The sequence below is a fragment of the Brachyhypopomus gauderio genome, chromosome 19 (genome assembly GCF_052324685.1).
Source record: "Brachyhypopomus gauderio isolate BG-103 chromosome 19, BGAUD_0.2, whole genome shotgun sequence".
NCBI classification, from domain to species: domain Eukaryota; kingdom Metazoa; phylum Chordata; class Actinopteri; order Gymnotiformes; family Hypopomidae; genus Brachyhypopomus; species Brachyhypopomus gauderio.
In genome coordinates this window covers 3,587,012-3,601,499 of record NC_135229.1, presented here as the reverse complement: position 1 = coordinate 3,601,499, position 14,488 = coordinate 3,587,012, and the positions used below count along the sequence as shown (strand labels likewise).

The 14,488-nt window shown below is 40.9% G+C and overlaps 2 protein-coding genes across 2 annotated transcripts in view; both read right to left on the bottom strand.

Moving 5' to 3' along the window:
* Positions 1 to 14,488, bottom strand: part of LOC143483343 (polymeric immunoglobulin receptor-like) — a 119,452-nt gene that overhangs the window by 96,626 nt on the left and 8,338 nt on the right. The gene's annotated exons all lie outside the window — the stretch shown is intronic.
* Positions 1,765 to 5,654, bottom strand: LOC143483376 (sterile alpha motif domain-containing protein 3-like). Its single transcript, XM_076982215.1, has 4 exons — positions 3,592 to 5,654; positions 3,232 to 3,384; positions 2,792 to 2,884; positions 1,765 to 2,430 (listed from the first exon to the last, which is right to left on the bottom strand). The coding sequence occupies exons 1-4, from the start codon at positions 4,591 to 4,593 to the stop codon at positions 2,113 to 2,115; spliced, it is 1,566 nt and encodes a 521-aa protein (XP_076838330.1). The 5' UTR covers positions 4,594 to 5,654; the 3' UTR covers positions 1,765 to 2,112.

Sequence of the window (14,488 nt, the reverse complement as noted above, 5' to 3'; positions counted from 1 at the left end):
GTGACACTAACAGTAAATATCACTCATTGTGTAGACCGTATGTTGCCAAAAATGCACACATTTGGAAAAAAAGTTTAAATGAAGCGTATTACAGTAAAAATGAACTGACTAAGAAAACAACAGATGTTGTGCAGTGATTGACTATGTTCATCTCAAATAGAGAATCTGTGCTAGTATTTGGAAGAATTATTGGATACTGAACCAGATTTGCTGTGTTTTAACAAAGTTGGAGTATAAAGAGAAAACTTTGTTTGCGTTGTGAAATGCAGAGTTGTTATTTAGTTAAGAAAATGCGCTTTTGAACACAATATTAACTATTTGGTTATTTGTGTGAGGTCAATGTGTTGCTGTGTTTAGAGTTTTGACAATGTATCACAAGTATTGAGAAACGCATGTTAGCAGTCGTCAAAAAATGTAATATGGTGTTTGATGGGTTTTAGTTTTGTTTTTGATGTATATTAGTGTTTTTTTCAAGATAAGATGTATTTTCTCAAGATAAGCTGATAAACTTGATCAATTTTAACACAGGTTTATATTGCTGTAACCATTAAATGTTTGTATTGCTATCCTATGTATATCAAAGTGAAAGTCAAAGTCAAATTTATTTATATAGCGCTTTTCACAACACGTTGTCACAAAACAGCTTTACAGGATTTACATGGTTAATAATACTATGGGTCCATATCCCTAATGAGCAAGCCAAAGGCGACAGTGGCGAGGAAAAACTCCCTATAGGGTGGGGATTAGGAAGAAACCTCGGGAGGACCAAGACTCAAAAGGGAACCCATTCTCCATTGGGCGGCCTGTTAGCACAAGTTTGTGGTCGCAGGGTGGTTCCAAAGTTCCACAGCAACAGTCAAGGCTACTGTTCCCCGGCCAAGCAGCCACAGTCCCCTCGGTGCAGGCGGTGGTCCTCAGGCGGGCCAGCATCAGCATGACCCCTCGTGGCAACGGCTCATCCAACCCCGGCATCAGCACATCCCCTGGCAAGCCAGACCATCCCCCAGGTGCCTGCAGGTGCCTGTATCCAATCGTCTTGGGTAGAGGCATGCAAAAATATAGACAATATAGACTGAGTGGACATGAATTTAAACCACCATTGATTTAAATGTACATAGCTCATGTGCCAGTGATGAGCATGTGGCTCCGGCAGGCTAATCTATAGCAGCATAACTAAAGGGAGGGGTTCCACAGGCATGAGGGCTCACTGAGACATTGCTTTCCAGTCAAGTCATTGTCACAACTACACTGTAAACCCAGATAAGTAGACTCTACTTAAAAAAACTGAGGTAACTCGTTGCCTTAAATTTTTTAAGTAATGAAGCATTAGTTAAGTAAGTGAATTGGACTACGTTCAATGTACTTGAAGCTTCTAATGGAATGGAATAGAACATTTAAGTTGAATGTACTAATAACCAAGTTACAGTAACTAAAGATACTTAGTTTATACAACCATTCCCCACCCATTTATTTAACTCAGCTTGTTTAGTAAGCATTACTACATCACTAATTCAACTAAATGGTGTATTCTAACAGAACAAACTTACATTTTTTAGCTTCTGAAACTCAAAATATGTATTTCAATCAATAGAGCCATGTAAAATACATACAACTGCAGCATTACATTGATCCAAATTTTTATTTTATTGAACATATCCTTTTTTCAAAAACAAAAGAAAAAAACAAAAGAAAAAGCCATGCCCTTAAAGGCTGTATACTGTATTTCTTAGTGATGGCATGAAAAGAAAAAAAAATTTCTTGTACTCTTACATTTTTGCTAACAAACAGGCAAGATAAAACTCAGCCCTGCTGAACACTGGCATCTGCAAATAACAAATATGTCTATGTAAAAAACCAAAAAGTGTGTGAGAATGAACAGGAGGGTGAACAAAATAACTGACAGTATACCCACCTAGAGTTCACACTAACCCCTCCTCACAACTCCCCATGCTTTCTGTAACCCCCACGCAACATCATTTTTTAATCTGTCCTCAGCTTATCCTCTCTCTTCACGACCATACATTCCCTTCATAACTAGCAAACGCTGAAGGCCAAGACACAATAAAAAAATTAAAACCTCACATTTGACTTGGGGAGAGGAGATTCTGGATCTTACATTGCAAGCTGATTCTTGAGTGTTTGAAGTTTAGGTTTCAGATCCGTCTTACCCAAGTTCAGAAGTATCTGCTGAATAAAATCAAAAGTGTTCTTCATGTACTTTGGGTAATTGAGATGAAGTGCGTAGGTAAGTCCAAAGACAATGTACATGGCTTGGGGCAGGCTCTCAACAGCCATCACAATGTTTCCCTCCAAGATGATTCCCACTGAGGTTGCATTGTGGTGAAGGGACTGCGTGTGTGGAGTGATGTTTTCCCGTTCATGGCAGAGGATCCCCACTGGAACATCACAGTACAAACCCCCCTCACCATCCTGCAAGAAAGAATAGTGCACAATATCACATCACCATGACAACATTGTGCTACAAACAGCCTCAATAGGTACAAAGCCCATGTCAGCCGTGTCCAGTGTCTGCCCACTGCAGCGACTGCTATAGAAAATCACTCAGGACAGGTGCGAGAGGCCTCCACAACTGATTTGGAGTGAACACAGGTCACAGTTTTGGAGTTTGTCTCCTCCAGAGAAGTTTTTTTTTATAATAAAGAAACTATTAACACATGCACACCTTAAAATAATACGTATAGTAGGGAGAAAACAGTGGAGGCAGAGGATGGGGAAGCAAGGGGGAGGGGGGATGGAGGAGAGGAGGTAGAGAAGAATCAAAGTTGCTTACAAAGCAGGCCTTGAAGAAGGCAGATGGATTATCACCGAGAATGATGGGAAGACCCCTCAGAACAAGGCATCTGGCTTCTGTCACATCCGAAGCCTGGTGGATTGAGAGAGAGCAGAGAGGATATCACACACTTAACACAGGGTCCATGTGTTACCCTGTGTTACAAGCACAGTCTTTTACATACTGGACCCCACCTGGTAACTCACACAGTGTTCTTGACATGATGCATACAGGTAGTTATTTGCCTACCTCATCTACAGATCAACTGTAAAACCTGGCAAACTAATGTGATAGATGGTAATTAATTACTCTGACGGGACTGAGGAGTTAGTTTAGGCAACTCCATTACATATAGGCTACGAAATATCAAGGAAAAGAAAGCATCTGCAAACAGGATAGCTCACATTATCAGTACATTTATTTACACATGTTCTACTAACCTTTGTTTGTTGCATCAGGTCAGCCAAAACCTGCCCTGTGAGCCCCCTCTTTGCCTTGAAGATTTCCATGAGCCTAGGACTGTGATGGTCAAGGGCCTCATAGAACTCCAGTCTCAGGCTCTTACCAGCCACCCTGCTGAACTCCAGACACACCTGAAACATGTAAAAATACAACATGTACATGGTCACAAGAGTTGATATGAGCTTTTTATGTAACAACCCAGAGTGCATTTTGATGAGTTCAACAATAAACTAAATTACACCAATAATGGATTTGTGGCCACACCTTAATTTTTTAAATCTAATGTCACCACAGAAGTTCTATAGAATACAGCATATGAGACAAATCTATAGGCCTACCTGTTGTTCAGTAAAGAGAGCCGGCCAACGTTGACATATCTGGTTGATGGCAGGCTTGTCCTTCACAACTTCATTCCGTCTAAGAGCGAATGTCAAATCCATCTTCTGCTTGATGAGAGCTCCATTTGGGGTTTTCTTTTTCATTTCTTCTACCATGAACTGTCGAGCATCTTCAAGGGTAGAGTCATCCTGTCCATCTGGATAATCGGGTAAGTAATTAACTTCTCCTCTCCTTGGTTTTTTGATTCTCTTGTTAGGTGGGTCTCCACAAGGAGAGTGCTTTCCATGTTTACCGCCGTTCACAGTGACATCACGGTGACCCAGCAGACGCATTTTTGTTCTGTAATTACCCATCTTGAATTTCAAGCTGTTTTTCCAACCACTCCAGCCGGACACTGATCCTTGTTCTTTGAGACATGGGTGTGCTCGCACCAGTGCTGAGGCAACAGCTTCAAATTCTGCATTTGTTGGGTATGCTTTCAAGGCATATATGGTCTCGGCCAGCCTCTCAAGAATGTCATGTTTGAGCTCTTTTGACGGAATGAGGTGTTTTCCATCCCTAAGATGGAGCAGGTTTGCTTGACGCAGCCTATATTCCACATCCACAGAAAACTTCGGTATATACAGATCAAATACCTCTGGCCACTGGCGTTGTCTTTCCTGAGAAGAGTTGGAAATTATGTCTGTGTCTGCCTGGCTGAAGGTGTCACTTATTTCTTCACTCGATGTTAAGCATGGTGTGGGCGCCTCCACAAGAGAAAGAATTGGCATGATTTTAAGAGTAGGTCGCTCAGGCAGCTCTGAAATGTCTGTTAGATTGCACAGTTCGTTGTCAAAAGTAGGATCTTTAAACTGTAAACTGAAGCTATAGTTTATTTGAAGAGCATCTTTAAGGGAGTCAATCAAAAGGTCAACTGTATCAGGTTTTGTCTTCAGTTCCACCTTCCTTATGTCTGCTTCAGTGAGGATAACTCTCACAAGCAGTCTCTGTTGCACTTCCATCTGAGAAGAAAGCGATTGGTCAGCACAGAATATAACGTTTGAGAGTCACCATTAGTTTCCCACTTATTCTGTATGCGGAAAGGGGGAAAACATCGTTAAGTTCTGATAGTGGAAGCACACACAGGGGCAGGGTTACATCGGAGTAGCAAACTTCATATGACCTAAGGTGCTCGTGGTACCATGCACTCATTACTCTGCACACAAACATGATTTCTGTATTAACTGCAACAATGTGTGTGATCTGTCTAAACTCAGGGAGACCTGAGCAGGATCCAGCAGAGACTACCATATCTGGCTTGTATTTAACTCCATCTACACAGACAGATGATGTTACAAGAACTGCTGCTGGCTTGTGGATTTTCTGACTGAATACTCTTTGGATGTTCTCCGGGAAAGAAGATACAGAGACTGTAGTGACCTTCTCCATCTCAACAGAAGGTTTGAAAAATGAACTTGAGTCCAAATGATAGCTGACTGCTTTTTGATGTTTCACAGCAAGTGTAAGGGCTACATTCCTGTAGTTCTGAGCATCACGGATAACCCTTTTGAAAAATTTGTGCTTGCCCTCAAAGCGCATAGTCCACAAATCACACAGTGGTCCAAATGCTTTAATAAGTTGAGGGTAATGTTCTATAAAGTGGTGTTTTGGTCTTAATTTAAACTCTGGGAATGTAGACTGCAGTAGTTCTCGGTGTTCAGCTAACTTGCACTCCAGAAAGTAGAGTGTCTCTTCAGTAAACCTGGGGGTGACTACTAACTCCACAATGTCCTTGACAAGCATGAGAACCTCCCATGCCTTTTCCCCAGGCGGAACATACTGACCAACAAGAAATGGAAGGAGCCTAATTAGGCACCAGTTTTCATGCGCATTTCCCCCGATTGTGCCTTTTGTGGAGAAGCCTTTTGTAATAGGCTGTGGCTGATCAGTTTTGTCAGTAAAGGTGTATGTAAATGACCTGATAGCCCGATTAACTGTTTCTAGATCAAAATATCCCTTGGAAATCAAATCTGAAATGCACAAAGACAGTTCTACTGGGACAATGCCCTCCAGAAGATCATGCATGAGGTCAGGAGGATAACCTTTAACAACATGAGTGTTCCAGTTTTGCAGTCAAGGGGCACTCTCTTTTCACACCATATGTTCTACTCAGTTCTGGGTTTCCCATCACTTCCTGCACTTGTCTGTCATGCCTGTCTTTGTCTCTGAGCTCAAAAGCACCAGAGCGTACGTCTTGTTCTTGAGTGTCACTTCTACTTGCCATGCAGACTCTGCAGAACTTATCAACAGAGAAGCTTTCGTAGAATCCAGCTAGTGCATGAGCACCTAGGTTGTCAGCAGCTACATATAAAACAGTTCCTTTCACACTTGCACCTAAGGCCTCTATGTAAACACCATCTTTTTCAAGTGACATCAGATCATATATAAGTGGTTCCAGCACTTTAGCATAACCACATCCTTTTACAGTGGTTGTGTTGCATATAAGAGCAAGCTGGATAGAGTTGAGGGATGCTCTATATTTTGCAGGCATATTGGCAATTACCCAGTACACCGCACACATCTTATGTTTTTTCTTTGATGTTCCTAACGGATTGGCGATTTCAAAGTCATCGATGTACAGCCCAATGGCAATTGTGAACTCATCACTATTAAGAATGCCATTTTCTCTGAAGTATGTACCATCCACATAAGATCTGTATTCATTTGGAACATGCATTTCTTCAGACATTGCTTTATCTAAAACATCTGTCTTACTCAGTAACTTCTGCAGCATTTGCTGTATGGGAACATATACAACCGATTTCTGATCTTTGTCAACTACGTACTCTATAGGCATTACCAGTGGAAATTCTTTAGACACATACGATGCTCTCCTTTTTGTGGTTGCTAAGGAACCATCTTTGCTGCAAAATGCTGTCATTACATTGGTCAATGAAACAGCACTGCTCACCTGCTTCACAATGTACTCATCTATTTCAGAATCATACTCCTGAAGAATCATCTTCACCTTATGCTGCAGAAGTGGCTCTGACAACTTATGTATATCACAAAGCTGTTTTATAATTTCCTGTACAGAGCGCTCAGGTATGTGGAGGATAGTCTGCATCTTTAAAAAAAGAGCAGCCATGTTGTGCTCCAACTGCTTTTCGAAATCATGAAGCTCTATCTCTGAAACATCTTCACTGACACTGTCTGTCTCCTCTGTGTTTTCAACTGGCAGTGGCTCATCTGCAACATCACTGTCTTTATTGTAATCACTCATGTCAACTATTTCGTTCTTGAACATCTTCCAGTTGTCTTCTCTGTGTGCTTTACTTTTATGTGCATTGAAAGTTGAATACACACTGCTCTGAAATCTACAGCCTGCATATGGACACTGAACCTTTTGGTTAACTTTCAAGTGTCTGCTTCGGAGGTGAGTGAAAAAGTCTGATTCAGAGCAGGGTTTACTGAAGTCACACAACTGACAGCTGAATTTAAGCGCTTCATTTTCTCCTGGTTGTTCCTCATGAGTTTTAGAGTGAACACGAGATATGTGTGCTTTAAGGCTGTTTAAGGACTTGAATGTGCACAAACAGTCCTGGTGCAAACAAGGCAATGGTGCTGTCCTTGTGTAACTTCCATGTTTTAAACGGTAGTGTTTGAATAGCTGCGCCCTTTTCTCGCTAACAAAAGCACAATATTTACACTTCCACTCCATCTTCAGCTAGAGTTAGATGAGCTAAGGAAAACGACAGTTAGCTAACAGCTTCTGAAAATAACTAATAGCCTAACTCTCCAAATGAACACAATAGCTACATGGCATTAACTAAATGAAAACAGTTTTTAAAAAAGGCATAACAGCCAAGAGTGGAATTAACTGCAAATTAACCAAGCTAAATCGAGAAAATAAACCTAAATAATTATGTGAGCTAGTCTGCTAGTCAACTTACCACGATGTTTGTTAAACAGTGTCTAGCTGCGTGACCGTCTCAACTGAACGTTAAGTTCACTGTCTGGAAGCAGCAGGAGTGTGCCCAAAGCAGACGGTTCAAATTGTTCTGACGAAGTTCAATTGTTCTGACTCCGGGCTCATTCATACAACACACTAAACTGCGCACACTTTGCGGGACGTTCGTTGGAGAAAACTGGCGTTAACTGGATTTTTGGCGGGTCGTGACATCATTGCATTACTATTAGTAACAGGCAAAACTTGATGATATTGAGTTGTCTGAGCTCAAACCAATGATTGCAATAAAATGGGCTTTTTAAAAAGTACAGTTTACTCAGAATTCATAATTAATGTAAAGAAATAACAGGTTTAAGTACAACAAACTCAATTTGTTTGAGTAAAAATATTGATTGGACTTAAAAAACACAATTACTATAAGAATAGACTTGAAAAAGTTCACCTTAATCAGAATTAGCTAGTAATGTCAATAAATTACACCGATTTAAGTAATATGAACTCAATCTCTTTGAGTTGAGTCAAAATCTGGGTTTACAGTGTAGAGTGATGCCATGACACAGCTGGATGACAGCATCAACATCTCAGATCACCAGAAATCTCAACGTCTGGGGCCCCCCGAGCCCCTACACCTGACAAGGGGAATATTAGCTGAAGGCTTGATTAAATAGGTGAGTCTTAAGTCTAGATTTAAAGATTGGAACTATGTCAGAATATCGGATTGGAGCTGGAAGGCTATTCCATAATTGAGGGGCTTTAAAGGAGAAAGCTCTGCCTCCGGCTGTAGTCTTACAAATTTTTGGAACTAGGAGAAATCCAGCATTTTGGGAGCGGAAAAGGCGAGATGGGTTGTAGTAAGCAATGAGTTCACTCAGATATTGTGGGGCAAGACCATTTAACGCCTTATAGGTTAACAGAAGAACTTTAAATTCAATGCGATATTTAATCAAAAGCTAGTGTAATGCGGCAAGAGTGGGACTAATATGATCGAATTTCCTAGCCTTAGTTGGGACTCTAGCTGCAGCATTTTGTACAAGTTGTAGCTTCTTTATGGACTGTTTAGAGCATCCAATTAGAAGACTATTACAGTAGTCCAATCTCGATGAGACAGAAGCATGGACTAGCTTCTCTGCATCAGCTAATGAAAGTAAGTGTCTCAGCTTGGCGATATTACGTAAATGGAAAAAGGCAGCCTTAGTGACATTCCATACATGTGCGTCAAATGAAAGATCAGAATCAATAGTGACACCTAAACTTTTTGCAGTAGATTTAGGTGTTACTGAAAAACCATCTAGGGTAAGGGGAATATCAGCCCAATTGCTTCTAGCAGCTTTAGGCCTAAGAATCAGCACCTCAGTCTTGTCAGAATTTAGTTGAAGAAAATTAGCCGCCATCCAGTTTTTAATGTCCTGGATGCAGTTCTCAATCTTGAGGGTTGTAGTGATATCATCTGGATGGAAGATATATACAACTGAGTATCATCTGCGTAGCAATGGAAGCTAATACCATGCCTACGAATGATGGTGCCCAGTGGAAGCATATATAATGAGAATAATATGAGGCCCAGTACAGATCCTTGTGGGACACCATACTTTACTTTAGAAAGCTCTGAACATTCGTTATTTACTAGTACAAATTGGTAACGATCTGTCAGGTAGGACCTGAACCAGGAGAGTGCTTGACCTCTTATGCCAATGAGTGTCTCCAGCCTATTAAGTAGAATATTATGATCAATGGTGTCAAAAGCAGCACTGAGGTCTAGCAGTATGAGAAAAGAAATGTGTCCTTTATCAGAGGATATTAAGAGATCGTTCAGTACTTTAGTCAGTGACGTTTCAGTGCTGTGATGACCTCTAAATCCAGACTGAAATATCTCTAAGACATGTTCTGTCTGTAAGAAGGAAGAGAGTTGTGAAGAAACTACTTTCTCCAAAATTTTGGATATGAATGACACATTAGAAATTGGCCTATAGTTGGACAGTTCCTGGGGATTAAGACCAGGTTTTTTGATTAGCGGCTTGATGACTGCAAGTTTAAATGAACTGGTAACGTAGCCCAGGCTCAGAGAATAGTTAATTATAGTAAGCAACGGTTCTACATTGCTATGCAGTAATTCTTTAAGTAGATGGGTTGGTACAGCATCTAGTATGCATGTGGAGGGTTTAGCAGATTTCACCAGTGAAATAAGCTCCTCACGACCAATTGGGGAGAAGGACTCTAACAGGGCATCAGAGCTGACCAGACAGCCGTCAAGGTGCATTGGCATGTTGACAGGCTCCGAGATAGCACTACTAATTTTTTCCCTAATTTTATCACTTATCATTTAAAAAATTCATAGAATTATTACTGCTACACTCTAGTGGAATTAAAGAATTGATTTGTTCGTGACTCCTCGTAAGGCTGAAAACAGTTTTTAAAAGGAGTCCTGAATTGTTTTTATGTTTTTCTATTAAGGCCGATAAGTATGAGGACTTTGCCGTATGGAGGGCATGCTTATATTCAATAAGGCTGCTTTTCCATGATAGTCTATACACTTCTAACATTGAATTTAGCCATTTACGCTCCAGGATCCGCACGGGTCGTTTGAGACTACGCGTGTGCTCATTGTACCATGGCGCTATTCTTCTCTCAGTGGCTCTCTTATATTGTAATGGTGCAACCTTGTCTAATGCTGTACGAAGAGAAGTCTCGACGTGCTCGGTGAAACGCTCTAATCCTTCCGGAGCTACAGGTGGATCAGTGTTTGTCAGACCCGGTAAGAGTTATTTTTCCTCGCCACTGTCGCCTTTGGCTTGCTCATTAGGGTTCTGGACCCATAGTATTGTTAACCTTTTAAATCCCGTAAAGCACTTTGCAGAGGTGGGGACTCGAGTCACATGACTTGGACTCGAGTCAGACTCGAGTCATTAATATTAAGACTTTTGACTTGACTTGAAAAAATATTCAGAGACTTAGACTTGACTTGGACTTTTACACCAATAACTTGGGACTTGAATTGGACTTGAACCTGTTTACTTGCAAAGACTTGATTTTTTTTACCCCAAATCTAAATTTTAAAACGCATATTAATATTTATAAAGTGCGCCCCATTAATTTCATTTCCGTCCTTCTGACGCAGACCAGTCCTCTGCTTTTCCACACTCTGTACGTGTGTGTGTGCATGGGCTGCAGCACAACCAATCAAATGGGGGGTTGGCGAACGTAAATTTTTACCGGGCGGGGTGTAAAATGGACACAAATTAAGTATTATATCGCGATCGATCGATCGCCAGTGGTTGGTGCCAGAGCGAACTAGTAACTCGTTGAATCATAGATGTGGATCAGAGGTAAATAAACTAGATTTTTTTCCCGGCGTGAGATATTCGGATGTGTGGCGTGAGAGCGTATGAAGACGGTCAAATGCGTGTGTCTCACGCTCAATGCGTGAGAGTTGGCAACCCTGGGTTCTGTATCTGAACTCGGGGAAGAGAGCCTCTCTCTGTCACCATCATAATATCCAGTTCTATCTCAGCATGGATTGTGTATTTGAAGACATCTACGTCGAGAAAAAAATATATTGACAAAAGTGGAGCGAGTTTTCAGCTATGGGGACATCATTCATCGTGCACAAATGACATACAGACTTTTGGCCAGCAAATGCAATGCAGAATAGTTTACTGAAATGTCTAAAGTTGCAGATTCCTGTTAATTGTTCAGTTCTTATATTTGTTTGTCTTGTGTCACTCACACATGTTCTCCAAGAAACCAGATAAGAGAAGAGAGGGAAAATGCTGTTATGGTTCTTTGTATTGTACTGTGAAAATATCAGCACTTTTTATTTGAACATGGAGTTCTACTTATGACTTTTTCACAGAATATTTATTTCTGGAAAATTGTAGTTTAAAGTATGAATATTTTTGCAGCCAAGTTTAACAAATTGAACTGTGCAATAAAGAGGTGTAATTTTAATTTTTTTTAATACTTCGTGTTTTCAGTTGCACATGTTTTATCAAGATTTGAGGAGAATACAGATTTAAAAAAGAACGCATGTCTATTATTTACATTTAAAATATACCTGCAACATTGGTAAAAAAAAAAAAAAAAGACTCGAAAGGACTTGAAATTCCAAGTTTCAGACTTGGGACTTGACTTGATTATTGCCTGTCTTGACTCGAGACTTGACTTGACTTGAGTGTCTTTGCTTGAGACTTGACTCGGTACTTGAGGTATAAAGACTTGGACTTACTTGAGACTTGCAAAACACTGACTTGGTCCCACCTCTGGCACTTTGTGACAACATGTGTTGTGAAAAGCACTATACAAATAAACTTTGATTGATTGATTGATTGATTGATATTAGTGAGCGCAGCTATGGTGCTGGGTGTTATGGTTCATTTAATTTAGTAGCGGGGTGGCCGATGAGTACAGTCAGTTAAACACAACTCGTACGTTATGAGGCTGTGGTCAGAAACGGCCTCACTCTGAGGAAGGATGGCTAAACTGGATATGTTAATACCAAATGACAAGACCAAGTCTAAAGTATGACAATTATGCGTAGGACCCACCACATTCTGAGTGACACCCATTGAATCAAGAATTGCTTGAAAATGTACAGTTGTGATCAAATTTATTCAACCCCCAATGCTGCGAAGGGTTTTATGGAATTCAGTGCACATTTGTAATTGTGTTCATAATGAAATCTTACAAGGACTTGTTAAAGAACTAAATGCAACTAAGATAGCATCAATTTTTTTTGTCATATAGTATTAAATGGCCTTTTTGTGATTTCTTCATTGACACAATTATTCAACCCCTTTACGACTACCACTCCTAAGAACAGAGGTTCATTCCAGTGTTTTCCATCAGGTATTGAAAACATCTGTGGATGTCAACGAGCAGCAATCAAGCATGATAAGCACCAATTAGGCAGATTTAAAAGGACTGTGATACTCAGCTCCTTCTAGACATCTACTGGTGTGTTTCCAAGCATGGTGAAGGCAAGAGAATGGTCCCAGAAGACAAGAGAAGAGGTTATTGCTCTTCACAAGAATGGCAATGGATATAAAAAGATTGCGAAGTTGTTAAATATTCCAAGAGACACTATCGGAAGTATCATTCGCAAGTTCAAGTTAAAGGGCACAGTGGAAACGTTACCTGGTCGTGGCAGAAAGAAGATCCTGACCGCGACTGCTGTGCGCTACCTGAAGCATAATGTGGAGAAAAATCCCCGCGTGACTGCTAAGGAACTGAAAAAAGACCTGTCAGATGTGGGCACTGAAGTTTCAGCTCAGACAATAAGGCGCGCACTGCATAACGAAGACCTCCATGCCAGAACGCCCAGACGCACCCCCTTGCTGACTCCAAAGAACAAGAAGAAGAAGTCTGCAGTATGCCAAAAGTCATGTGGACAAGCCACAAAGGTTTTGGAACAGTGTACTGTGGTCAGATGAAACTAAATTAGAACTGTTTGGGACAATGGACCAGCGTTATGTTTGGAGAAGGAAGAACCAGGCTTATGAACAAAAGAACACCTTGCCTACTGTGAAGCATGGCGGGGGGTCAATTATGCTTTGGGGCTGTTTTGCTTCTAATGGTACAGGAAAGCTTCAACGTGTGCAGGGTACCATGAATTCCCTTCAGTACCAGGAGATCTTGGAGGAAAATGTGATGGAGTCAGTCACAAACCTGCGGCTTGGGAGACGTTGGACCTTCCAACAGGACAATGATCCGAAGCACACATCCAAGTCCACTAGAGCATGGTTGAACATGAAAGGCTGGAACATTCTAGAGTGGCCATCGCAATCACCAGACTTAAATCCAATTGAGAACCTCTGGTGGGACCTAAAGAAGGCAGTTGCAGTGCGCAAGCCTAAGAATGTGACTGAACTGGAGGCTTTTGCCCATGAAGAATGGGCTAAGATACCCATAGGTCGCTGCAAGACACTTGTGTCAAGCTATGCTTCACGCTTGAAAGCTGTCATAACTGGAAAAGGATGTTGTACTAAGTACTAAAAAATAATGTCACTAGGGGGTTGAATAAAACTGATAATGATGTGAGCACAGTAAAGACATTTGTGGTTATTCCATCATAAATATTATGTTATGTTTGTCTAATTTATAAGTGCCTCTTTGATATAATTGTAAATAAGATGACTGAAATGATCAAAATCAATGTCAAACTGGCCAAAACACTTTATTTCAGTGGGGGTTGAATAAATTTGATCACAACTGTATGCTAAAAGAGTCACACAGATTTTCAAAATGGATATTAAAATCACCAACTATAATCACTTTATCGGCTGATAGTACTACATGAGACAGGAAGTCTGAAAACTCCTGCAAGAACTCAGAGTATGAACCAGGGGGGCGGTAAATAGTAATTAACAAACGACTGCGACGCTTTGTTGGTTGTTATATTTGAAACATTTGATACACTGAGGATGAGATGTTCAAAAGAATTAAACTTGAAGCCAAATTTTTGAGAAATGCCTATATCAGAGTCATATATTGTGGCGACCCCACCTCCTCGACCTTTTGGACGGGGGTTATGGACATATCTGTAGCCAGAGGGAGAAGCTTCATTTAGGGCCATATAGTCGTCTGGTCGGGTCCAGGTTTCCGTCAAGCAAAGCATGCATAGATTATTATCGGTAATCATTTCATTAACAAGCAATGCTTTAGATGACAGGGATCTAATATGACGCATCCCTGAGTCAAAGATGGCCGCCGTGCGAGTATATACATTAATGTTATTAATATCTCAGCGATACAACATCGCAGACACACGGTTCATACGTTTTTGAAAACTGGAAAATGTCCCTTTAAATGTTAATTCATGCTTGAGCAGACTGGCCACAAGATGGCAATACATGACCGAGTTGAAGCACGCCCGTATATGGCTAATCCTTTTATGGCTTGCACGGAGGGGGGTTGATTTCTCCCCCGGTGTGACTGCCTGTGACTGCTGTGAC